Below are 27,481 nucleotides of genomic sequence, written 5' to 3'. Positions count from 1 at the left end.
TGTGTCCTTGGGCAAGACACTTCACCCGTTGCCTACTGGTGGTGGTCAGAGGGCCCGGTGGCGCCAGTGTCCGGCAGCCTCGCCTCTGTCAGTGCGCCCCAGGGTGGCTGTGGCTACATTGTAGCTTGCCATCACCTGTGTGTGAATGTGTGTGTGAATGGGTGGATGACAGGTTGTGTAAAGCGCTTTGGGGTCCTTAGGGACTAGAAAAGCGCTATACAAATACAGGCCATTTACCATTTAATCTACAACACATCACTTTTGCTTTTATGCTCCATGCTGTATATTTAGCTGTGAGATGCGTGAGGCAGATTTCTTTGTTTTTTTTACCTGCTATCTTATGCCACTAAATCATGCCTAAATATATAATTGTTCCCTTTTTCCATTGTGCTCATAATTGTAATGGAAGCTAATGTTGGATTATTTTAACATTAAAGTTTTTTATGAAGAATATCTTTTATGTTTTTAGTCTTAGGGCATCTGGATCATATCATTAGATGCAAATTGCAAATGCAGTTAAAATTCCCAGGAGCATTTCATTTGAGCCCAAATTGCAGCAATCAGATACTTTTGAGTGTTCTGGGTGTGCTTTGCATTTGTCTCACCCCAGCATTGATTTAGCATTAAGTTACTTGTGTAATCTTTTGATCCTTGCAAAACGGTTTAATCTAGGAACCGCATCCAACCAAAATCCCTATCTGAAAACTCATTACACCTTTCAAAAACAAGATCTTTAAAAAAGCAGCTCTTCAAAATCACACCTTTTTATTTTTGTTTGTTTAAATAACATATTTCAATTCTTTCACAGTTAGTTTTGTATACTATAGATCACACCTGGAGTCATCCCCCTCACTTGAATTTCTTTGCCAGTAGATTCGTGACTGAAGCAGGGCTGCGCTGCTTTTTTATTACTCTGAGCAGAAGCTTAACATTACCCATCTGGCACTGGGGTAATCAAGTTTTGATTTCGATTCTGATTTGATTGATTCTCAGAGCTGGCTCTCATGGAATATTCAGCTTCTGCCTTATATTTTGATGCTGTTGAGATGAATATGAATAATCTTAGGTACGAACTGCTACAAAGAGAAATAATTCACTTTGTAGTTAGTTTGTCAGCAGCTTTATGTTTGTGTCTTTGACAACAATAGTGGGCCTGGGGAGATTCTTTACAATACTGCAAATGACAAGTGAGACAAATGATCAGCAAATCTTTGTTCTGTTGTGTGCAGCGCAAAGTGTTTGGTGTGTACTTACTGGTACCCACTTTTGAAAGTGCAATTTCCTCTCAGTCGATCTCATGTCACAACTCACATTTGTGCAGTGATTAAACCTGATGGCTTACCTTTACTAAATCTTTATTTTTAACTTCCATGGTTGGCTCTCATCAAAGAAACAGTCGCACTCGACACTTTCAGCCACCACTCCATCCTGGAGATACTGCACAAGTGCCCATGTAGACACACAGACTGAGAAAGTGGATCTGGGAATAGCTATCTTTCCCACACTGCCTGAACTCCTTTTTGTTGTCTTTAGTGTTGCAGATATGATCAGTTGGTTTTGGGCCAGTGTTTTTAGTCTTAGGAGGCATGGGTATAGCATGGTATCTGGGATCGTACTAGATGAGAGAAGGAAATGGATATGTTGTTGTCTTTGTATCTACCTCCAGCCTCTAAAAGCAAACATAGTGGTTTTTCATGCCTCTGCAGCCTGTGTGCTGGCTTGGAACAAAGGCTGGTTCATTCATGTGGCAGATGCAGTGTTTTACTGCAAATCAATATTTGTGTGACTTCTTGACCAAGGCATAAAGGGAATATTATTCACACTTTGAACACATGTATGAAATCAATACTTGTGACTGTCCTTGACCATGATGATTGCAGCATTTGTTTCCGGTTCAATTTAAGAACCAGTGTTTACATTTTTTTTGACGAGTAGCATAGTTATGCCAGTACCTCTCTACCGATCTATCTCATCTACACCATTGCCTAAATGCATCAAGTTGCTGCCATGTGATTGGCTGATTTGCGAACAGGTGTACCTAATAATTTAGCTGTTCTTATTTGTGGCTTTGCACTGTTCATGTGGACCATGCATTTCACAGTGTCTTACAATGTGTGTAAATATGATGAAAGGGACATTTTGGACCCTTAACAGCATTCCTGAAATGTTTTAGTCAAGCATAAAAAAAGAAGAAGAAAATACGGTTGGCCAAAACACTGAGAACCATATTGGTTTCAAAATGCTTCTAAACACAAAAGCACATTGTGTGTCTGGATGCGGTGTTCACTCTCCTCACTCCAGAATTATGGCTGAGGTAAAGCTTCACACCATAATGATGATGCCTTTACACATAAAATGTGTATAGGAGAGAAAGAGCAGCAAAGGTCTTTGATGTGACATTATCTTCTTAGTCATGCAGGTTTTTCTGCAATGGCGAAACTGTAGCATTACGAAACAATGCCACATTGTGCTGTGATGATAGTTGGCTACCTGTCTATGAATGGCAAGTCCTCGCAAACCATTCCCATGAATCTCCTGGTGAGAATTGAGCTGAGACTGACTCACTCATTTGTGTGAAGTGGCCACATGCTGGAGGCTCCGCGGGACTTCTCTGTCAAGCTCCGATCACGATTCTGTGGTATTTCTACTTCACAGGCTTTGCTTTAGTCCTGTGCCACATATCATTGAAGATAGGAGTCATATATTAAACCATGTCACTCTAAAAAGTCATGAGATCCCTTGTAGTACAGTGGAGCACTGGCGAGTTAGGATTAGCTGATCAAGCCTTTGAAAATCAATTCAAATTTGTTAGGGTGCATGCAAGCGTTTCTCTCTGCTCTTTTTAAATCTCATCTCTGTCACTGTAGCTTTAGCTGATGCTGAGAGAAGATGTGCATTAGAGCCTTTATGGTATTATGTATTCTTAAGCGTCTGTAAACAGAAGTCGGGATGCAAGAATGCTTCGGAGTGGCTTAGTTAGGTCGTTTTTATAAGGTGAGCAAACAAATGTTAAGTCCGCGTCTCGCCTAATTTAGTTAGGATTTGTCCTTCTTTAAGAGTTCAGTTTATCTTTCACTCTGCTACTTTTTCTTTTATGCTGCCTTCAGGTGCCAGCTTTGTGCTTTGAGTGTCAAGTGTCAGAGAGGAAATCAGATACACAATTCACTAACAACAAAAATGGAAGTGTTGGTAGCAAAAGGTACAGTTTTGCTTCCTAGGGGTAAATCGCAAATTATAAATAAGGGAAAGCAAATTCCAGAACCAACGTGTCCTTGCTCAGCAGTGCAGGTTTCAGTTCACAACATGGTGCAAAATAAATACATACGCCACAAAAGACGCATATTATTTCTTCTGTGAGTTCCTTTGCTTTGTGGGTGCAACTTTAAACTCAAACACATTTGCACATTGAGATGTTGCACTCTAGTGAGCATAGAAATTACATACAAGTGTTTGCCTGAACATGGTTGTTCCTTTGAGCAGGCATGGCCATTTCACTTTGAGTCTTGCCTTATTGTGTCTCAGCCCCGTGTCACCGTTCCTTTCGATTGAACCAGAGACTAATTTATATTTTGTCCTGTCTTTTTTTCTTCGCCCAGCTGCCATTCAGGTGGAAATTACTCCACCACAAGGGGAGATCAGCGTAGGAGATTCCAAATTTTTCATCTGCGAAGGTAAGAGTGATCTTCCTACATCCCTCATTTAACACGGCTTGATGCAAATGTCACCTCATCTAGCAATATTGGCAGTATTTATTGAGGTAATTTGATGAAAGTAATACAAGTTAGGTTAAATAATGAGATTGGTGTACTGGTGGAGGAAAAAAGAGAAAAAGATCACAAGGATAAATTGACGGGCTTATTCTGTGGAGGTGGTGGGATGATGAGATCTGAGTCATGTAAGAAATAAGACATAGAAGAGGTGGGAGAGAGGTGCTGTATGAGAAGATAATGAGACAGAGGTCTTACATTCTCTCTGTGCATTTGTCAGCCTGTCTGTGATACAGATGCTGCTTACAAAAGACAGATCTGCAGTCTGCCATTACACAACATCTTCTTACATTTAAATAACGTCCTAATTTTCTGAATAGAGATTATTCATTCATTTGGTCTTATTAACCCAGGTTACTTCTACACTACAAAACAAAGCTGATGGGGACTGAATTAACAGCATACCCATAGCCCTTACGAGGGGTCGTCCAGTATGAAAATTCAAAGCATCTCTCTCGTTATCCCGTTGATGTGAGTTACAATCATGCTGGACAATGAATGAATTGCATTTTCTTGAATTTGAAATAGAAACTTCAAAACACTGCACAGCTACCTTCATAGGACTTATGAGTAAATAGTTTATTGAACCACCTGTAGCCGGACTAACTTGAAATAATCATTTCCTACATGACTTTGTCTCTCGACAGTTGTTCTGAGGTGTTTGTGCTGATAAGCTGTATTTGCTTTTTGCAAACTGCGGTGCATTATGTCAAAGCATCTCCACTTCTCAGTTCTCCAAAGAACACTTCCAAACATCCCATACTTGTACTGTCATGAACTTTAATATTTCTTATGTTGGCTGAGACCTGCTGAATCCGAGATGCAGTTTCTCTGAGCATTGCACAGTTTGATCTTGGGGTGAATTTGCTGAGATGTCTGCTCCTGGGAATATCATGGCAATGTGTTAATTTACAGCTGAATGCTCCAGAGCAGCAAAGTGACAAAACTTTTCCTTTTACAGAGGTGCTCACACTTGCACATATCCAAGTCAACAAGTCTATTTGATTTTCAGCACCAGGCAGCTACATACCCAATTGTTATGGAAGGAGTAGTGGTGGACTGTTTTTCACAGGAATTACAAAGTCCAGTCAAAATTTTCTTTTGCATACTACATGCAATCAATGTTTTTTTTTTCTTTTTGAAAAAATAACCACTTCTCTCCCACTAATGACCTGTTGTTTCACTGCTTTTAGCAGAATGTTTCTGTAAAAATGAAGCCCTAAAAGCAAAGATGGGTGTCTGTGTGTGGAATATGAAGCCTTGACATTAAGTACTAAGTGATTTCATTCTTTGTTCTATGAAGAAATTTTTGCATTCGTTTGAACTCGAATTCCTCCGTTTGAAAAGGGTGTCAAAATACATTTAGAGCTGTTTGTGCTCCTTGAGAGAAGAGATAGTATTAATAATTTTCAGGGAAACAAAAAACTGCCTCTGCTTGTACTACTGTTTATAAAAAGATGAATAATGTTGAAACGTTGTTTGATTTTTCTTTTAGTCAAAGTTTCCTCCTACTGAATAATCCTACTGAGGAAACAGAAATAATTCATATCTCCCTTTTTATGTTTTGCTGTGTCTGTTTAGTCTTTGGCTTTACATAACATACACTGGATGAAAACAGATTGTGATTTCACAGTAATGCTTCCAAACCATCTTCAAACCAAGAATTCTTAATTTCGTTTTGATATATTCTGTTCAAATTACGATTCATTTTTAACAATTTTTATTCACATTCTCTAATGAGAACAAAGTCTAGCTCAAACCTTAATCAGCTCCACATATGCATTCATCAGGGAAATAAGGAACTACAACTACTTTATTCCAACATGAACAGATGTGAAGAATATGAATGCCAGCAATGACAGTTCTTCCCCAGGTCATCACACAGTGCAGTGATCGTTGCAGTAAATTAAGTTTGAATTTTAAATTAAGATGCACACACTAGCTTTGTAATGTGATGTAACAGGCCCATGGCATCCTCTACAAGTTCATGCTCAGAGTCAAAGCGGGAGGCATATCTAAGCTATAGCAAAACATCAAAAGCACCAAACAAGATAACAGATTTCAGTTGCAATCCTATAGGTTCTGACTATTATTTACAGGCCACTTGTGAAATTCTTAAAAAAAAAAAAGTTTTGCTTTTCTATCTCATTATTTACTTTGTTATTTTCAGTGGTAGGAGATGCTAAAGACATAGACTGGTACGCCCCCAGCGGTGAGAAGATCCTTCCCAACAGGGCAGACATTTTTGTGAGCCGCAGTGATGAAGCCACGTCGACTCTCACCATATACCACGCCACCGTGGACAGTGCTGGCATCTACAAGTGTGTGGCAAAGGATGGAGACAAGGAAGCCCAGGCCACTGTCCAAGTAAAGATCTTCCGTAAGTATGACCTGGTTTTGCAGTCTTTACAGACTTTACCAGTGAAGAATGTTATTTTTTCACATGTTGGTAGTCAACATTACTGCATAAACTGTAGTAACTCAGCCACTATCAACGCTCTCTTTGAGTAATGCATTTCAAATAGAGAGAGCCAGTGTTTATGTTATTAAAGGTAACCTGATTTCCAGCTCCATACTGTTATTCTCAGTCTAGCTTGGCAAGCTGGACTTTGGTGAGTTTATCCACTGTATGAAACCAGCCGTTTAAGCACCGTCCCTTTAAGACAGCTTTCTTCCGACTGGCTGCCCCTCTCATAAACAGAAGATTTAAACAGCAGGTGTGAGGGGTTGCTGTTCTCCCAGCCAGGGCTGTGTGAAATGACCATAATAAGAACTGAACTATAACATACTGGAAACTGAGCATTTAGCTCACTCTGAAGTTTTTGGCTCATGGGGATTATTTCAAATATACTGACCTAATTATTGGAAACTTTGGTATGTGTAATATAAACACCAAAGTGAACCACTGAAATTGAAAATGTGTAAGTTTTCACCTTTACAAATGTCACTCTCTGTGTTAATACATATAAAAATGTGTAATATGTCCATTCCCCCACAGAAAAGATCACGTTCAAGAGTACTTCCAACCCGCAGGAGTTCATCGAGGGTGAGGATGCTGACATAGTCTGTGATGTTGTCAGTTCACCACCACCCACTATTATTTGGAAGCACAAGGGCTCCAAGATCCAACCTGCCAAAGATGGTGAGTCTGTTCAAAAAAAAAGAAAAAGAGGGGAAAAAACACCCCACTGCTTAGCTTTCTCACATCCAACCTGCCTTTCCATTCCATCTTCTTAACTCTGTGAGCAGCCACCTTACCTCCCTGCCAATGCTGTTTGCCAGTTCATGCTTTCCAATCAATTTGCCACACTATTCCTCATCTCCCTCTCCTGCTGCCCATCATCTATGAACAAAGCCAACCGTTTTCCATTGGAAAGTAGTTTTAGACCTCATAGATGATGCGTGAACATGAAAATTGTATTTTTAGGCCTAGCAAGAGGTGGTTATTGTCACTAGAAAATGTGTCTGAGGGCACACCTGAGTTTAATTTTGCCAAATAAAGGAAAACTATAGTTGGAAAAAAAAATCTGAAAAACTCAACATGGTTTTTTTTTAAGGAAGGAAAGTGTAATCTAAGAAAGCTTCTGCTGTCACTAACAACAATAACAGCAAAAAAACCCTGTAATAAAACCTACCCAGATTTGCTAGTTTAGAATCAGATTTTTTTTGTTGCTTTGCAAATCGTAATCATAGCATCTGTTTCGGCAATGATGAAGTAAAGTTCAGCCACAAAAGCAAAAGTTGCTTAAGTCTGACCATCGTTGGTGCTCTGTGCATAAACAGTTTGCAAACCACCTCCATCTCATGTTCTGACTTCAGGTCATACCTGACACATTTGATGCCTTCTCTTTCAGCAGAGCTTCCCAAAGTGTGGGGCCCGCCCCATAGGGGGGGCACAGAGCCATTGCAGGGGGGTCGTGGTATGAAAAGGGAAAAAAAAAAAAACGCGTGGACACTGCTAGCATGGGGCGCCCACACAAACGCAAAGCAGGAGGTGAAGCATAGCTGAATAGGTTTCCAAACCAACCTCATTCTAAGCCAAAGACTAGAAAATATGGTGAAGCTTATCTTCCCTTTGGTTTCACCTGCACAAGTGCCAAGGTAGGTCTCCCCTGCAGAATTGGTTTTCCCTTCGTCGGGAGCAGCGCTGGGCTGTTTAAATCACGGACAAACAGTATCCCACAGTTGTTTATGTTTTTAAACCCATTTTGCACAGAGAGGCATTTTTTTGAAAAATGTATTGATAGCAATGTTGAATATTATTACAGAGGAAAAAAACAGCTACATATAAAATAATTGCACCGTGACGCATCTGCCTTTGTAAATGGAGGGACAGTAACTGCGTGTGTATATGTAAGCGTGTAAAACCTGCAGATAGTCAGATTAACAGTAACAATATTTTGTCTCTATCTGCCATTCTGCAATTCATCTCATGTAAACAATAACGTGCGCACAGCATGATGTGAAAAAAGGCGCATACCTTTGACGTTGCGTGACGAACTCTGTATTCCTCGTCCACAGGTAAACGCAAAAAGGAGTTTTTAAAAAAACATCTCCGTTTTCAGTGATTCGAAACGCCGTTTACGTGTGGACGAAAGGTCCAAACGCATAGAAACAGCTGCGTTTTTAAAAACACCCGTGTAGGTGTGGACGTACCGTAAAAGAGTTGTTTATTACTACCTGTAATTTATTGCAGTTTACTTGTATTTGCTTAATTGTTTACTAAATGTTTGAGGTATGAAATACATTTTTCTTGTAAAACAAAGGGGGGCCTAGCAAAAAAAGTTTGGGAACCACTGTCTTTCAGGGTGGTGAGATCTTACTATTGCTCCTCATGTCTCACTCTGATTTTGTATGGATTGCAGACTTAAGGACCCACACCTAGGACCCGCGAGAAAGAGATCTCAAACAAAAAGCGAGCTTTAATCACTTATGATTTCATATAAACAACAACAGATAATGAAAGACGATTTAAAAGAAAAATGATGGAATCCAAAAAAGCCAGAGAATGAATCCAAAGAAGAAAATAGACAGCACGAGAGGAGAAAAAGAAGCATAAAAAACACAGGCAATGCAACAAAGAGAAGGAAAGGGCTCTTTATACACTGCACAGCGATTGCGGATCACACACACGGCAAAGGAAGGAAATGTAGATGAAAGTAATGCAGAAAAATCAAACAAACAGAGGCTCAAAACCGAATTGAAACACCAGAGAAAATTAACTGTTAAAGTAAAGCAGGAAACAACCCTAATCACACAGAAGAGACAACTAATAGTAAACACATTACAGAGGAACAGTGGGGAGGCAAGAACAATAATAATAATCATAAACCCACAACAATAGAAAAACTGGAAGCAGGAAATCCTGAAACGCATAAAAAAAGACCCTCCCCCCCCCCCCCCCCAGCTATCAGGATCCTCTTATCTTTATAAATACACACATACATTTTAACAACATTTTTAACCTCTAACTCTTTCTTAGTAAAGGAATTTTGTGTTTCGGGAGATAGAGGTGTTTGATGTACACAATTGGGTCTCGTTCTCACTGCGCACGGGCGATCAGAGATGTAGCTTTGATGTAATTGAACATCTATTTTATCCATATGTCACATTAGTATATCAAAAAACACTATAAAAACTTTTCAAACTCTTCTTGTATTATAATCCCTTTATCTGTTGTTTGTCCTGGGTTTTGAACCATTTCTGCTTTGCCAGTAAGCACACAGAACAAAGGTGTTTAGCTCGGCTGTGGAGGAAACTGTGAGCGTGCACATACCGAACATATAAAACTGTAAGTGTTGCTGAACACTTTGCCAAAAAAATCGAATCTAATGTAGCTGCTGTGAATCCAAGCTGTCTTCTGTGTAAAATGAAATTATGAGCTTTTCAGCATTTGGTCTCTTCTGCCCAAAAATATGAGGAGGGCCTAAATTCATGTACAATATTTGGTAATCATTTAATCTGGCAATAGCTTCCTTCTTGGGAGGAGCATTGACCAAATTGGTCCAAAACAGCCATGGCTTAGCAAGTTCAGTGAAAAACTAGGATCTAGTGTGGGAGCTGGACATAAAACAGGAGTCTGGGTTTTGTTTCACACTTGAACCGGGGACTATTTTAACCTTGAAGTAACCCCTCCCTCGGTGACCGCTGGAGAGCCTGGAGTCACCACACTGTTGTGCTAAGCCTGCCTTTGTTCTTGGATTCTTGTCAAGGAATGTGTTTTTCACTGGAAAAGCCACTAATTGTAACCGACACTGAAAACTAAAAACTGCTTATGCAATTTTCTTCAGTGCAGTCGCTGACCTAACCCTGTGCTGCAAGCTGCAGAGTTAAAAATCCCAACAGCAACTCTCCCTTGTAAAATATGTCACGGTGACCTGAATAAGAGCTGTTTAACAAAAGCGTTGTTTCTTCTTAACTTTTAGACTCCTGGATTAAACTTTAAAAGCTTTTCAACATTTCAGTCATTTATTTTTTGTACACTATGTAAATGTTTCACTCCCATGGATGGTGCGATGTGGTAGGAGTCACTGAGGTGGAATTGTTTGTTCAGTAAACTGTGTAACTCTTAAACTTGATAGGAAGAACACGTCACTTGATTGAGGCAACAGTCATTACTAAAATTAATGAGTCCCCTGTGTAAATTGTGGATTTTAATAAGTGCTGGATAGTTTTTCTCAATAATGTGTGAAAAATAACACCAGGTGCATTGTTTAATTAGAGCTGCAACTGTTTGTCAAGGATCTGGGTTTGATTAAAACATTGATAAAATATGTTTACTGTAGCCAGAGAGTCATGAAGCTCTCTCATCTAATAATTTGATTACCAGGAAGGATTTTCTCAATCTTGCCCCAACTGATCATCTCTTAATTCATAGAAGACTTATTAAATCACGTTTCTTTTGTTCCACTGTTTTGTTGAGAATGTAATCTTCACAATCTCGAACCTTTGTTCTTTGTTCTTTTTTCCTTTTTTTGTAGTTCGATTTAAGATCATGGATAATGGCCACCTGCAGATCCGCAGCATTAAAAAGACAGATGAGGGCAACTACACTTGTGAGGCTCGTGTCATGGCCAGGGGAGAAATTGACTTCAAGACTATGAAGGTCATTGTTAACGGTAAGCAGTGTATACACCACCTTCTATGCTCTGCCTGCCCTGCTGTTTATCAATGTGTGGCTTAACAGAGCAGGGTTCAGTAATGAGCCAGATGGCTCTAAAACCCTTAAAACTTTTTTGTTGCTCCAATGATAGTTAGATAGTTAGTCAGATCATCTAGCCATCTTTTTCAAGTTTCTGGTTTAGAGAAACACATTCAAACAACTACAGACCAGAATGACGAGAAATTGGTTTTAAATTTGTGGATTTCTCAGAAAATGTTGCAGATGCTCTGACCTTTAGTAGCAACATTATCCCCAAATTGCTTTTAAATATCAAAGTCCTTTAACTATCAGGATGAAGAATTTTGAAAAATCTATTTAAAAAAATGATTTTGGGCAATTTTCTTGAGGAAATATCACTTCTTAAAAGCTACTCTGTAGATTTTCAGGGATAATTGCATTTTTATTTTCGAACCCTTTGACTAAATTAAGAAATAGACGTGTAACTATGGGAAATATCGTTATATGTGTGTGAAATATGTTCATTTCAGCTATGTTGAAACATCCAGTCTGTTTTATCACGACTCAATGGAGGAAACTTGAAGTGCATTTTGGATAAACTTTACTACAATTACATTATCCCCATGTGGGTTCGGTAGTTGTTTAAAACAAGTCAAACCAAAAAGGTTTTTTTTTTTTTGTGAACGTTTTTTCAGTGTTTGGTTAATTTTATATGGAATGTGCAAAAAGAAGTAATAAAATCATTTATAGGTTTTGAATCTACATATCTAGATTAAACCTCTTTAAATATAATTTATAAATACACATTAGTTACTTGAAATTCAAATTAATCTTGTATCTTTTTCAGTGCTTCCCAGCATCCGTGTCAGGCACCCAGAAGTCAACGCTACAGCAGACGTTGGTAAATCAGCTTTACTGGCTTGTGATGCAGATGGCTTCCCGGAACCCACCGTGACTTGGGCACAGTACGTCATTCAATCTTGTTATCTGGCTGTTGTGACGAGCAGAGTTCAGATTTACCCCGGATCACGTCAGGAGAAATTTTGAGCTTCCACAAAAAATGAAGCATTTTATTTATTCTTTTTTTCCATCTTCAGATCCTCTTGTTCTTGACCTCGAAACAAGCAATATTAGTTAGAGCAATGAAATGAATAATTATGAATTACAAACTGTTATTCTTGGTGCACAGTAATCCTTCTCAGGTCCAAAACTTCAACGACAAACCAAAAAGAAACACTGACGTCAATACAAATGACCCCCCCCCACCCCCCTAAGTGGCAATCTGCCAAGCAGGTAAAAGCAGCCTGATAAGATTAAGCTGAGATGAATGATATTTGCAGCAGAGCAATGGAAGACAAACTATGCACTATACAGTGTACTAGTACTTAAAGCACATAGAGGGCTTTTATTAATTCCAGCTTTTCAATAGAAACTCATTATAAGTCACACTCATTAGTATTCATTAGCGAGCGGGAGATTTATATACTGTTACCTTTTGCTTTTTCACTTCAGCAGTCCATTTTATGACACAATGATATGGAGAGATATTCTGATGGCTTTTTACCTCAATGATCAAAATCCTTGTAATAACATCCACAGTAAAAGGGTAAATGAGTCATGTGTTTTTGCCTCTTACTAGATAAAGGGTTGATAGGATGGAGCTACATCTGCATAAAATTAGTCTTCCTGAAACTTCATTCCATGGCAATTAGGAATTTGTTATGCTACGCTAATGGCTGCAATTTATATTTACAGGTCAGTTCAATTAGTTACAAACATTCCTAATCAAAAAGGACCTCGGGGTTTTTTATCTTTTGTGCAGCAAGGAGCATCAATTTAACGGGGACATTTTTATAAGTTCGAGGCTACCCTTTAGCAGGATGTGCGCTACCCGAGGCAGCTGTCGGGGTATCTCTGTTGTTTTTTCTCCAGCTCTCCAGCTGCTGGACACAGTAATAATAAGGAAATAATACATCTCTGCATACAGTAGCGTGACCAGACCAGATTTGTGACTTTGCTGTTCATAGCTTACCAGTCAGTCCCCTTTATTCTTCTGTCCCTGACTCCTTTCATGCAGGCTTGCTTTTGATAAAGTTAATTTTTACATGACACTTGTTAATATATATTTATAGGGATTATGAATAGGTCAACAAGCAGAATAAACCAAAGTGAGAACAAGGTGCATATGCATCTTAGCAACCGCTAATTGGTAGTAGTTCAAAAATTGGTACCTGAAATGTGTTTAATTAAGTAAGTTCTGTTGATTAAAGAGGAGGTTTACTGAGTTAGTAATGATTTTAAACATTAACTTACCAATACACCAAGCATGTGCGTGCTGGAATAGGATATTTTTGTTTGACGACCACCGACTTGTGCAAATGTATGCTTTCGGGAGACGAAATCAAGGACGTCAGCCCGAACGTGTTTTTTTTCTTCATGCAGCTGTTTGCTCAGTGCACGTTAATATTCTTGGTGCATCATTCATGTCTGAATGCAGCAGTGAGGAGAAACCTTTAGACAAAGCATGATTGCTGCTGCATGAGTAAATAAGACGACTGAACTCAAATCCCGCTCACAGCTGTCTTTCATGCAGCAGATCTAATGTGTGATCCTGAGGAAGAAGCAGGCCCTGGCTAGAAGAGGGTTAAGATGGACAGGAAGGTTGTTGGGAGGATAGATGTATGAGGCGGTGAAAAAAACATAGGGGTAAAGCTCTATTTGTTCTAGTCGCTGACAGGCCTGTCATTCACTGTCTGGCTGCTGGAGCAATGCTGCTACTCCAGGTCTACGAACACTTAATTCACTACAAAAGAAAAAAGAAAAAGAGAGAGATTCTAACCTCAAGTGAAAGTTTGGCTCCTGAGAGTAGGAGTGTTTTCTGAAATCTAAAAGAAGCATCGTCATCATACAATCGGTGTATGACCTTCTTAAAAACAAGGCTGAAGGAGACCAAAGGCAAACAGAATCTGAGGCAATGTTGGAGGTGTTCTTAGAAGCACTGAGCACAGGACAGCGTTTTTTGGTCTGCGAGGCTTTGTTGTCTGCGAGCTGCTTGCTTCAGTAGATAAAACCCCAACAGTTCTTTGTCAGTGAGTTTAGAAAATTATTCGTAGGCTCCTCAAGTTGTGCAAGTAAATACATGTGACGCGGACACTTGTCTTTTCCTCTTTTTTCCCCCTTGCTACAGTAACGGCGTTGTCCTTGAAGACGGCGATAAGTACAGCCTCAATGAGGATGGTTCAGAATTGTTAATAAAACATGTCACCAAAGTGGATGAAGGAGATTACACGTGCATCGCCAAGAACAAGGCGGGAGAGAAAGCGGAGGAAGTCAGCCTAAGCGTGTTTGGTAAGAAAATGACTCCATTTGCTGATGGTTTGCTTAGCATAAAGAACACGGCGGCTGGTTTTTTTGTATCATCTCTGACATTTCTTTGTTGTACTTTGTGCACTTTGCTGCACACTCGTATCCTTACGCAGCTGTGAAACATAAAGTGCAGTATCTCTTTATGAGGAAATTATGTAGTCCTGTGGCTCTGTTATAACTCAGTGGGGTATGAAACCACTCTGTATTCCTTGCCACAGTAATACTGAAACGTCTCTATCAGCCATGGATCAAATAGCCATGTCAAATGTGTCATTCACAGTGACGTGATCATTTGATCGCATATATTCATCTGTCAGCAGCTGATGAGTTTATGTGGTGATTTGAACCTAAGAATTTTTCCACCTCTACTATCAAACCCAGTTAATAGAAAAAAGGCAGGTGGATTAGTGGTAATAGCTGTTGATAAATGTCAAGCATCTATTAGCTGTTTAAAAAAGAATAAAGAAACAGATTAAATATTTGAAATTACCCCGCTGACTCTCGTTGGAGAAGGAGCTTTAAACCAAAGGTACCCACATTTATGTGTCTAGAAAACCAATTCTAATAACAGTTTCTGTCCTGCTTCTAGTCCAACCCAACATTACCTACTTGAGTAACCAAACTGCTTCGGAGTTTGATGATCAAGTCACCCTGACATGTCAGGCTTCCGGTGACCCAACACCTACAATTTCCTGGAGTTTTGGAAACAAGGTCTTCACTGAAGGAGAACAGGTAGAGTTGCTGTGTGGTCATGCACCAGAAACCATTTTTTTCCAGTTAATAGAAGTGTTTTAAAAAGCCAGTGTTTTTAGGAAAAGGGGTGCTAATGACAGAGAGGTACCAAAAAATAAAACTACAGTTGTTTGAGAAATTTGCCTAAAACGTTTCTGCTCTTAAGGAACAACATGGCAAACAACAAATTTAAAAAAAAAGTCATTTAGAAAAGATAAAGTGGATGAAAGCTAGAACAGAGCCTCCACATAATTTGTACCACTTACATATTATGACCTGCACTGTAATATACAATACAGCACATGCTCTCCAGATTTGTTGGCAGCTGTTATTAAATACAATTTTCAGAAAAAGGCTTCAATTTCAATTTTCAAAAACTCACATGGACATTTTTAAGGAATTTTGTCAGCCATTCACTGACTTTCATTTTTTTAAATTCAGCCTTGAAATCCCACCAATTATTTTCACTTCCGTCACTTTTCATCTCATGGCATTAATAACTAATCAGCTGGCTATTCAACTCCACCCACGTGCTGGGAATGCAGCTAAAAGTGCTTCGTACATTTCTCATTGTTACATGAGTTTGAACTTTGCACAATGAGGTTTTGATGTTGCTTCACGATCTCTCTGAACTTTTGACAGCCTTGTCTTATACAGCCCGAGTTGCTTTAATGCTTTTGTACATTTACATTGTGACTGATAGAGGAGAGAGAGTGCAGACTTCTTATGTCTCCCCACATGTTTTTAACAGCGCATCTGACACGCTACAACATCTTTTATTCATTGGCTTTTAATGGAAATTTCTTTCCTTTTTTTGTGAATTTACTATAAAAAGTGCTCTTTTAAAATTCACAGTAAATCAAACAAGAGTTTAAAAAACAAAGTGAAAATGATTTAATTGGCATTAGCTTAATTATTGCTATGAATCAGATTGTTGTGATTCCAATTATGCCACTCTGGCAAACTACTGTGATAATCCACTTTGGGAACGAGTGGGCACTTTTTTCCCAGGATGAACACGATATGAGTAAAGCAGCCACATAAGGGTTATGCATCTTTGTCATGCTTTGGCGTATATCCTAGTTTTTCCTCTTCATGTCCTTCAGGAGCACTGGAGATAACGCTGGATTAAAGCTTTGCTTATAGGATATGGTAAACGGCTTCTTAGGATGTGTAAGCTATGAACACCATTCCTTTCCTTATTTTCTCCATTGCAGTGGTCACAGCATTCTGGCAGTTGCCAGCCTAGTGAGAGAGTCTCATCCGAAGTCTATTGTTATGCTCTTATCAGCTCATTAAAATTGTATAATTTTGAAAAATCCATCTTAACGGTCTATTCTGACAATGCACATGGTGCTAGCAGCAAACAGATTAGTCACTTCAGAGGGGTAATTTTCTGTGAATGCAGTAAACGGTATTAAGATAATTACCTCGCTGCCTCCACCAGGTTTTTGGATTCGGGAAAAACATTTCATGCACTGGTTTGTGATTCAGCTTGCGTTACATACTGCCACATGTTTATATTACTTCTAAAAGCACTAAAGTTGGACACTGCATATTTCCCTGATACACAGAACAGCTGGGTTGCAGACTGGTTGCTGGCCTCGGGACATTTGCTGTGGAATAACAGGAAAAAAGCACAATTTGGCATAAAACTTGTTCCTGCCAACAATATGCTGGCATTTAATTAGGCATAAGATAAGCTGTACCCTGTCACTACAAGCAGCATTTAGCATGAAAACCCTGAGTCCATTTTTTGTTTGACTGTTGAGAGGTATTGTAACTCCTGTGAAATATGTTCCCACACAAAAATAGTTCAACAGTGTTTGTTGTCCTGCCATAGCAGACACAGTTGTTCTTCAAATGTTTCAAATGACACAGGTGTGTAAGAACAATAGAGGAACTACTCTTGGAGCTACACACTGTAAATGCAATGAAAGCACCTGTCCTGTTATTTCCCACAGGGCATAAGAGAGTCAGCTGCACAGTATTTTGGGCCATGCTGGCCTACTTCATTTAACATGCTCTGTCAGCTGGTGCATTGTGATGAATTATGTCTGAAAGTTACCATGTAGCTCATTTTCACATTAAATATATCTCTGTGAAATGAACTATTGATTTTTGGTGGAATAATATAAAACTAAAAAGACCATGGTAATGACTGTCTGACAAACTCTCTTCTAGTCATATTGTAAACATTCTCTATACTAATAATTGTAAATATCGTTGATACAGTTGTTTAAGCATTCAGACGGCTAATTGGAGAAAATATAACATTATTGTGAGACTGTGCACCAAATGTGGCAGTTATATTTACAGCAGCAGGATGATTTAAATCAATTCAGTTTTATTTATAATGCACCGAATCCCGACAGTCACTTCAAGGTGCTTTTTATCATTATTTATCTATTACCCCACAGTAATAGAGTGAAAGCTCCAGCATTCAGATGACCCCATATGAGCGAGCACTTAGTGGCAGTGGGAAGGAAAAACTCATTTTTAGCAGGAAGAAAACTCCAGAACCAGGCTCAGGGAGGGGGCAGCCATCTGCTACGACTGGGGAGAGACATGGGACAAAAGACACACTGTGCAAGAGAGCCAGAGATTAATAATAACTAATGATTAGATGCAAACAAGAAACACTTGAGTCCTAATAGTTAAGCTTTATCAAAAACGGAACGTTTTAAGCTTTACTTTTTAAATTTAATTTAGAAGTTTACACAGTGTGTGTCCAAAATTTAAGCTAGGAGCTGGTTCGACAGACGAGGGGCCTGCAGCTGAAGCTCCCACTCTACTTTTATATCCTATGAAGTAAGCCTTCAATCCAAGAGCAAAGTGTTATAATGGGGGGGGGGATATGGAACTATGAGGTCTTTAAGAATGGAAAAAACTGTAGGATATTGTTGTTTCTGAACAACATTGTACTAAAGAAGAATGTGTTATTTATTCAGTTCTTGTAATGCAGACATCTCGTTAAGTTGTTCTTAAACTGAGACGGATTTTATTTTAGACTTAATGGCAAACTTGTGCAAATTATCCGTTCACCACTCCGGTTGTGCTGGAAAATGATCAGTCTGTACATTTGAGTCAGTTAAAATATTCTCATATTTTCCTATTAACTGTGCAATTCATCACTGCCAATCAGCTGCGGCAGCCGTGACTGTATTGCGACTTTCTGAATGTAATCTTCCACCTGCAAGACAGGACTTGCATGTCGTATTCACAGTTGCCACTGAATGTCTTCTATTCACAGGCTGTCATCATCCCTCTCCTCCCTATCTATCACTGTCAGATACATTTTGATTTAATGTTGCTGTAGTCAGAAAATCCCGCTGATCATTTGGTAATAGCTGTCACTAATTTTCATTGGATCTTCATTCATCATTACTTTCCTGTTTGCCACGCTCTGTCTTCCATTCACATTCTAGTTCTACATTCATACCAGCCAGGGTACGAGAGCACAGACATATTCATAATGATGTGCAATGACAGAACAGGAATTTTTCTGTCTTCGGCTTCTTCTTTTGAATATTACTGGCTTGAGAAAAACACAGCTAATGGCGTCATTGTGTAATGTATGATTAAGACATCATCTCAGTTCAGCTGAAGGTCTTTGTGGTTTGAACGTTTATACCACATGATAGGAATCTGTACGTAGTTTATATTAATAGAGGATAAGTGGTGGAAGTCAATGTTCTGTACTTACATGAATGAGTTAATCAAGATACATACTGTAAGCCATGATGAGAAAATGTGCTGATTAGGAAACAAAGTCCCTAGGTGCCGGTAGTGGTTCTTGTATAATTAGTTGCAGTGCCTTGTTTTCCTTAGTGTGCCTCCAAATTCTCTCTTATTAGAGTACATTAATTAATAACTGGCCCCATGCAGCTCTAGGAAAATGTGCTCGAGTTTGGCATTTTGACCATTTCTGTTACTTCCTTGATTGCCAAGTTGGAAAGCCTGGCCCTCATCATAACAGTCATTTTCACATCAAGAAAACCTTGAACTAGACAATGCCAAATGTTCAGCTAGCCTTTAATACATCAACAGAGGGATATAATCTATTTATGACATCATTGGTCTTAATTGTTTAATTATAATAAATAAAGCTTTGAATGAAATTATTCAGCTGAATCCAATCTGTAGTTTTCATAAACAACATCAGAACAGTGCCAAGTCCCGCTTCTAGAAATCTTGTAAAAAATCACGGCTGTTTGCCTGAAAGGCAAAACGGTAACTACCCTTGATATTTGCATTGTGTATTCTATCTTTTTTTAAATTCTAGTTACATTACTGCAAGATGGCATCACCGATTTAATACAAATGCAGAAATCTTAGATGGTTTATAAAAGAGCGCCTAAGGTCTTTACCACTCTGATGTCAGCCACTGGTTTATTAAGTCCCATTTTGAGTATTTGGCTGTTCCCATTTGGCATTTTTGGAATCACATATGATTAAGCAAGAAGTAATCTGAGAAAATGAGGATACACGTTCATGCGTTTTTAACTTTTCTCCCACAAGTAGCTACACCTTTAATCCCTCATTCCTCTGTTACCTATTTTACTCAAAATGTGAATATTTTATGAGCATTTCTTATTAAGGACAGTGCTTACTGAAGTCATTATGTGCAATCTGCTTACCTCTTCATGCCTAGAGGCTACTTCCATCTTTAACATGTTGTGCGTTGCAAAAACAAAGTAAACTATGATTGATAGCATTTAAAAGACAGATAAAAACCAGAAACTACCAAGAACGGAGAAAACGCGCTTGTAGATATTCTGGAAATTAATTGGCAACAATGTATTTGCTTGAGTTTGCTTTAACAATCTAAAACAAAACCATGGAACGGTATTTAAAAGATTCAGTCATTGCACATTGAAGCCAGTCTGCATTCGTTCTATGTGGGTCATTTCCAAAAGCTCACTTTGTTCCACTGTGTCGCTGTTTGTCTTTGCCTCTTTGCTTCTGTCCTCTCTAGGCCTCTTGGACTCGACCAGACACATACGAGGTATGGCTACCAAATATCGTAGCCTGATTCTAGATGTACTAGCCCAGACTTGCATCATAGACTACCACTTTTACCCCCACCACCTTTTTTTGTTTTTGTTTGCAGAGCAGAAGTGTTATCACTCAGCCCACATTTAATATGCACCATATTTAGTTTTGCGCTTAATGTGTAGACTAATAGCCACGTAGTACAGTTCATTTAATACATTTAGTTCCAGTATGCATTTAGACTTGCTCCATTAGTTTATCACTGTTTATTTTTGTCAACAAATTTCCATGTGAGACGCAGGCATCTCGGTGTAGACCAAGTAGCTCCATTCTTTGTTTCCTGCTGCACAGTGTGGTGAATGCTCAGACTTTGCATGAAAAAAAGATGAATCCTGTATTGTTGATTGATCAGCAGCTGGACACCCAAAAAAAACACACTGTCTGCTCTGCTGTGAGCAAACTAACTCTAACTCACCAAACTCTAGCAAATAACAGAATGGATTTTAATGGTGTAGCCTTCTGTCATGGGCCAGGGGCCTGCATGTTTTTGTTTCAACTGTGCACTGAAGTAGCTGCCTCATTCAGTCACCTTGGGGCCTCATTTATACTGTGGTCTCACTAGGTCAGCTCACCCAAATGGGAAAAAAAGTCTTCCTTGCCCCTGATCATATGTAGCCAAGTAGAGAGTTTTGATTTTGTTTCTCCAGGATTTGAGAGGTTTTTTTTCAACCTCTAATACAAAGAAGGTTGACAGAATTCTGTTTGCATTGTCCACTTTTAAGGCTCATGTTTAGGTAGAACTCTTAGAATGGCATTAACAAGCATTTTTACAGGGTAAGCTTAAGGATGCCAAGTGTGTTTGCATTTTTAAAAAATCCCAAAGCACTTGAGCTTCCTGTTCTGTTGTTTGGCACAAAAGAAAAACATGCAAACTCTTGGCCTGCTGCAAAAACAATTACTACCTTTGGATAGAACTGACACAGTACAATCAGCTCACTTCACTCACCACTGTGACAAGGAACCAAGCTAAGAATTAACTGTCATATTCAGCATCCATAACACACAGATTCAGAGTTTTGACAAGTTTGTCCTAACTGGCTTCAATAACGTGCTTCAATCAGTCATAGCACTCATTTCCTGCTGATGTAATGCTGCAAAGTTTTTTCCCACACGCCTGTTTAACATAGCCTTATCCCAGCATGTGACAATAATCACGTCACCTTGTTGGGCTGTTGACTGGGTTTTAAGTTGCGTTTTATGGATCTACTGCTGTGACCTATGCTTTTATGTTTTAGCGGGAGCACTTTCACATTTTTTTCTTACCTCTCTGAGCCCAGTCTAATCCAAGGGTCACTACAGATTTTTCAGTACTTGACATCCTTGACTGTGCACTTCATTACAGAAGTTCAATTAAAGACTACTTCTTTGGTGTTTTTATTGTTGCTATTACTTTGTTCTAGTGATTTACTGATGCTTTTGCTTGCTTGCTTATGTAGGAATACATGTGAGCAAAGAGGTAAGGCTAAAGACTGCATCTCAGTTGAAAGAAGCTTTTTTTTGGCTTTGTATGATGTCAATGAGAGCAGCTATTCCTTACGACAGACCTATGCAAAGACCTATATGAAGAAAGCTATCCTAAAGGGAGGAGTAAGGGATCTACATTTGCCTGTTTTAGACTGAGGGGCTGCACCTAGGCCCAGGTACTTTGAACTGTGAATCATGCAGACTACTTCAATAAATTCCAAGAATAAAGCCATAGAGTTAGATGTGAACAAACGAGCCCATTAAATATTTTTCTTGTAGGCCCACACAGAAAGTCAGCTGTCAGCGAATGTACTTATTGCGGCACAGAATGGATCGAACAGATCTTCAGTAATAGCGTCGGCCTTGCTTTCATTGGACGTTAGGTGAACCGAGCTGACAGGTGTTAATCAGCAACCCTAAAAAGCAGTCATTAAACAATTAGTCATAGAAGACAATCGAACATGAAAGGTGAAATTATGCTAAGGACAACAGCAAAGCCTTTTCACTTTATCTTTATTTCATTAAGAAGTGCACTTTGGAAGACAGTTTGACACTTAAACCAGATAAAAGTCTGATTATTATAACCTGCCTACTGACTGATTTTCAACTCATAAGAAGATCATATGACCATGTTGTTGACTGCTTGTTTTTCTTTTAGCAACTCGATGCATGTTAAGTAAAGACAATTATAGATAAAGGAAATGGTTTAATAGAACTCTATTTACCATTTGCCTTTTGTTAACCGACGCCTTAAATTAACCGTTGTCTTAAAATCGTAACCTTTTTCCTGCCTCAACACTTTGGAGGGCTTGAGAATGCCAAGTAGAGAAATTGCACTTAGTTTTCTTGGTATACTTCTCCTTGATGAAAGATTTGACAGTGGAGAAATTAAAAGAATTAAGGACAGAAATAGATGGGGAATGATAAGCAAGCAACACAAGTCCCAGGCTGGATTAAAAGTATGAATAGCCTACCCCTTTGTATATTCATGTTCTGTTCCTTAAACCCCTGGGCCATCAGGGTGCTCCATAAATCAACATTCTAGAAATTAAAGTTGACAAGGACCACTCCCAGTAGTTTCAAAGTTAAATTTTTGGAGGAGGCACAGGTTTGTCCTGTCCGTCAGGTGTTCTCCACAAATATATATCTTCATGTGCCACGTTGTGTTAAAGGATCCTGATACCAAATTGGGAGACAGTTACTCATGAGCTGAATTCTTGATGTAGCAGAGTTCATTTTTTTAAACTGTTGGCTCAGCTCGCCGACATCTGCTTTGTTAAAAAGTTCTATTTTTAGCTGCCTAAACTGCCTCATTTTTTTCAAAGGAGGAGGTGGTTATAAAATTTCAGCATGTTATTAATACAGCGCTAACATCGTTTTATTGAGCTAGTATTTTGGGAAGATAAAGCATAAATGGCTCTTGCACCGTGATTGCTGAGAATAGCAGATCTACATCTAATGAATACACAGACAGAGCCTGTGCATGTTATGCCTGACAGTCTCCCTCTTCATGTAACACTTGCCGGACAGAATGTACGACAAGCAAAACACGTGTACAAAGATTTGCTCTGCAGATCAAATCAGCAGTGACTGCAAAATACAAGACACTGAAAAAATCCTGTCCATACATCGCCTTACAAGTCTACCACCATAATTCATTTTTGTAATTAAAATGATTTGGTTAATGAATGAATCCTGTTCAAAGGTCTCCCCTCTCCCTGCTACCTGTGCTGTATCATTAAAGCATTATTCTCTATTAACCTTTTTTCCTGTTTATATTCCACCAGTGTACCCAGTACAGCTCTTTCCTGTGTTACTGCAGTAAGACAAGATTAATGCTGCCCTTTCAAAATGTTCCAGGACACTCCCTCAGATCTTCCGTAAACAGCAGAAATATTTCTGCCACATCTGCGTCACCCTGCTCTGCAAAGAAAAGCTGTTTTTGACGTAATACTTACACAACAAATATGACTCGGTTATATACTACATCTATATTCTAGTTTACCGGCCAGAGCTTTGCACGCCGAAGCTCTAGCTAGAATGCCTAAAATAAAAAGCAAATACTATGGCACCTAGAACGAAGATGTATATCTCCTTTTTGTGTCGCCTGTGTCCCCCAAAGGGAAGATAAACTGTTACAGGTTTTTTTAACAGCCATGGGTTTTATAGGCTTGCAGTTTTATTAATCATTTCATAGGGCTTCTCTTTATTACCGATGTTGTTTTTTTCACCTACTGACTTTCACCATGCGATTTCAAAACAAATATACTTTTTGTCTTCGCAAAAACGGTGCAGAACTTGAAGCCCCCCCTCTGCTTTGGGCTTGTATTTGCATCAGGTTACATGCACAACAGAGAGAAGCTAGGATCCACTGCATTTGTTAAAAAAAACAAATGAGGTCGTTGGGCCACTTTTGATGTCAGCTGCACAGCTGTTAAGAGATCACTCTAAGTAAGGCATAACACATGCTTGGAATAGCAGTATTAGCTCAGTAGGCAGGCTAATAAATGTGATCTCTTAATACAAATACAAACCAGATTTAACAAGCTGTTTGTTAAAAGTGCAGTTATACTGTTCCAAGTGCAATTAGACTGCCTGTAACCCTGCAACCAGACTGCTAAATGGTAAGGACAGCAATCGAGTTTGCAGGTTATTAGCCAGGGCTCTGACGCTGGTTTAATAGTTATCCCAGCAATAGTTTTTCAGAGGCCAGGATGTCCAGTCTGTTGCTGTTTTTATATATATATATATATATATATATATATATATATATATATATATATATATATATATATATATATATATGAGAAAAGAATAAATTTTAGCAGCATATTTGTAAGATTTTTATAACTAACGTTATTTTTTTTTAGGATTTAAAGGAAGGAGTTGTTTGCTCCTGTGGCACTCACTTCACACAAACAAAAAAAAACATAGAATAAATTTAGCCTTATCAGCTAATAGCATCCAAGGAATACTAAATTCTCTCTCAGAAGAGTTCATTGCAGTTGTAGCTTTTATGTTGTCTCCAACCCGCTGTTCTTGTGGTATTTCTGCACTGCAGTTCACATGGCTCACCTGTCAGTCAGTCGTCACATTTTTTTTCTTTTTTTTAACTCTTGCTTTCTCAGTTTATAGTTCCCACTTTATCTTCTACTCATTTGTCCCATTTGCGCTAGCAAAACAACAAATGCAGACTGACCCTTTAGCCCTGTTTTATATAAAACTACCTGTTTATAAGTGAGAATAATTTCTTTCTCTTCTTCTTTATAGAGCCTTGATAGAAATGTGGTGGTGCGCAGTCATGCACGGGTGTCCTCTCTCACCTTGAAAAATGTCCAGTTTACATATGCTGGACAGTACCTCTGCACCGCCAGCAACTCCATCGGCCAGGACGCCCGGCACATGTACCTGGAAGTCCGCTGTAAGTCACAAAACTCTGCCTGGCCGCACGCTCCAGTGGTTTATCTTTGCTGTCAACACAGATAACCATAAGTTTGCACTGTTATATGTACAAATATGAAACTGATAAGAGCTGCTGTTGCTGCTGACATCTGCTTAATAAAATGTCATCGTTTTAACGTTTCATTTTAGTCTGTTGGAAACGGGGTAGGAGTAGTGTCTAAAAGAATTCTTTTATGGAAACTCTGTTGCTACATTTATCTTTTATAAGTTGTTGCATCAGCCAAAAAACAGTCTTCAAAGAGCATGTTAAAAGTGTTAGTTACTATTGTTAAATTACGAAAATCTGTTAACCGTGATACAATATACTGATTTATCAGGCAGTGAAGGTCAGTTTGTTCCTGCAGTAATTCATTTCTTTCCATATATGGAGCCCAGATGTTTTTTTCGACTTCTATCTGTGCTCAGGCACTGGATCTTTTTTTTTCTCTGTCTCCAAAAATGGTTTCTGACAGCACCTAGAGAACTTTCTCGGGTTTTGTTCTTTAGCTGATGGTTTTAGCTGTAGGCAAGGAAATCTATAGCACTAGCAATTTAACAGTAAGAGCAAGAGAGCATGTCTCTCCAGTCAAGAATAACTTGATACTCATGACATCGATTTAAACCACTGCTGCCTTGTGGCTGCCTTGCATGTGGAAATCTTTTTCTCATCTCACACAGATATTTCTCCTCATATGCATGTTTAATGCTTATTCAAAAAGGTGTCTCTAGATGGAAGGTCTGTGTGACACCAAAACCTTGAGCTGGTTTCACAAAGAGAGGATAGAAAAGCATTTAGACATTAAAGAGGCAATGTGTGCTGTCAGGTGTAGCAAACATTAGATAAACTGTGCTTGGTTTGTCTAACATTACTTCATTATTATTTAATTTATACCAAGCTGTTGACAGTATCAATTTTCAATTCAATTCAGTTTTATTTATACAGCGGCAAATCACAACACCAGTCGCCTCAAGGCACTTTATTTTGTAAGGTAGACCCTACAATAATACATACAGAGAAAAACCCAACAATCATATGACCCCCTATGAGCAAGCACTTTGGCGACAGTGGGAAGGAAAAACTCCCTTTTGCAGGAAGAAACCTCCAACAGAACCAGGCTCAGGGAGGGGCGGGGCCATCTGCTGCGACCAGTTGGGGTGAGAGAAGGAAGACAGGATAAAAGACATGCTGTGGAAGAGAGCCAGAGATTAATAACAAGTATGATTCAATGCGGAGAGGTCTGTTAGCACATAGTGAGTGAGAAAGGTGACCAATGTTATCGCAGATAGTAACAAGATCAGTTAAAGTCCTTAAGGGTGAGGGTATCATCTTCAAGCCCATTCTCAAATTAGCTGATGCATTAAAAATGACTTAACAGCACAAAAGAAACAAAAGCAAACTTCCATATGTCTAAATTTAAAATAACATTCTTATAACATTGTGTCGTAAGTGTTTTTAAATGTACTACAGCAGTTACAGGTAATTAAGAACAACTCTTCAGGAAATCAGGTATCAACCCTGCTTTTGGATCCTAGTTCTTACTGATGTCTTTTTAATATCTATCTTCTTTTATTTGATATGAAGAAGCCTCTAAAAACAATCTATGGTCATTGTCAGCCTCTCTGGCTTTCCATTAGCACTACTCATGTGCAGTGTCCCTTTAAGCTCAGTTTTTAAAACCTTACAATGTAGCTACAGCCCATTGGCTCACAGTTTGCCACACACGAAGAATCAATCAGAGGCGAACTAAGATTTCAGTTCAGAATCATCCAGAGCGCACAGCAGCATATCAATGACTAACCTCGTGTTGTGGATGGATCATCTCAGATGTTCTCTTGACTGAAGTTTGGTCATTTTTCAGCATCTTCCTTCTGTCATATGGTTGCATTTGTCTCAGCCCATCAGGGACAGTCACATTACCTTTGATGGAGAGTTAACATTCATCATCCATCTTGGCATGGTACCAGTCAAAAGGTACACTCAGGGGTACACAGCAGATTTTAAACTTCCCTTTATTTTTGAGCAACAGTATTTGAATATACTCCATAGTGTAGCTGACGTTGTTTCACGTAGGACTAAAAATAAGTTCTGGATCTTAATCGTGGGCATTTTTCACACCTGTCTTTGCAGGACTGGACATGTTCTTTGAAGCTTGCAAGAAATGCTGTAAAGCCTAAATTGTACTTTCTGCAGCTGGTCAACCGTGAGAGTCTGTGACACTCCAAGTAAGGGTCAACAGTGCGAGACTGTTGGCCCTTTTGATCTTTAGGGCGGTGTACCAGGAGAATTACAATTTCAACAAGTTTGATTTTTTTATATAGACACTACAAAGCTCCAGTGTGCTACAGCAGCGGTCCGGTTTATGCCCGACAATATTTTTCACGGACCAGCCTTTAATGTGTCGCGGATAAATACAACAAAATAAAACTAGTACCGGTACCGAAAAAAAGAAGATTTATTCATAACACACTTGAAAAGACCCAGGAAAACAGAGTTAACGATCAAAACGATAACAAAATAACGCTGAAAACCGATAAA

General features: G+C 39.0%; 1 protein-coding gene across 13 annotated transcripts in view; it reads left to right on the top strand.

The window, feature by feature from the left end:
* ncam1a (neural cell adhesion molecule 1a) overlaps positions 1–27,481 on the top strand; it is a 267,686-nt gene that overhangs the window by 183,028 nt on the left and 57,177 nt on the right. For 7 of the 13 annotated variants that reach the window (XM_024803849.2, XM_076889401.1, XM_024803847.2 and 4 more), the window contains exons 2-10: positions 3,597–3,671; positions 5,938–6,147; positions 6,766–6,909; positions 10,748–10,885; positions 11,735–11,852; positions 14,075–14,235; positions 14,843–14,985; positions 19,964–19,993; positions 24,775–24,925. In XM_024803849.2, coding sequence (XP_024659617.2) covers positions 3,597–3,671; positions 5,938–6,147; positions 6,766–6,909; positions 10,748–10,885; positions 11,735–11,852; positions 14,075–14,235; positions 14,843–14,985; positions 19,964–19,993; positions 24,775–24,925 — 1,170 coding nt within the window. The remainder of the gene's footprint in view (positions 1–3,596; positions 3,672–5,937; positions 6,148–6,765; positions 6,910–10,747; positions 10,886–11,734; positions 11,853–14,074; positions 14,236–14,842; positions 14,986–19,963; positions 19,994–24,774; positions 24,926–27,481) is intronic. The other 6 variants (XM_076889403.1, XM_076889402.1, XM_024803850.2 and 3 more) reach the window with 1 other exon arrangement.

Source organism: Maylandia zebra, linkage group LG10, assembly GCF_041146795.1.
Source record: "Maylandia zebra isolate NMK-2024a linkage group LG10, Mzebra_GT3a, whole genome shotgun sequence".
NCBI lineage: Eukaryota > Metazoa > Chordata > Actinopteri > Cichliformes > Cichlidae > Maylandia > Maylandia zebra.
Note: the sequence above shows the minus strand (reverse complement) of the source record. Positions and strands in the feature narration are given on the sequence as shown.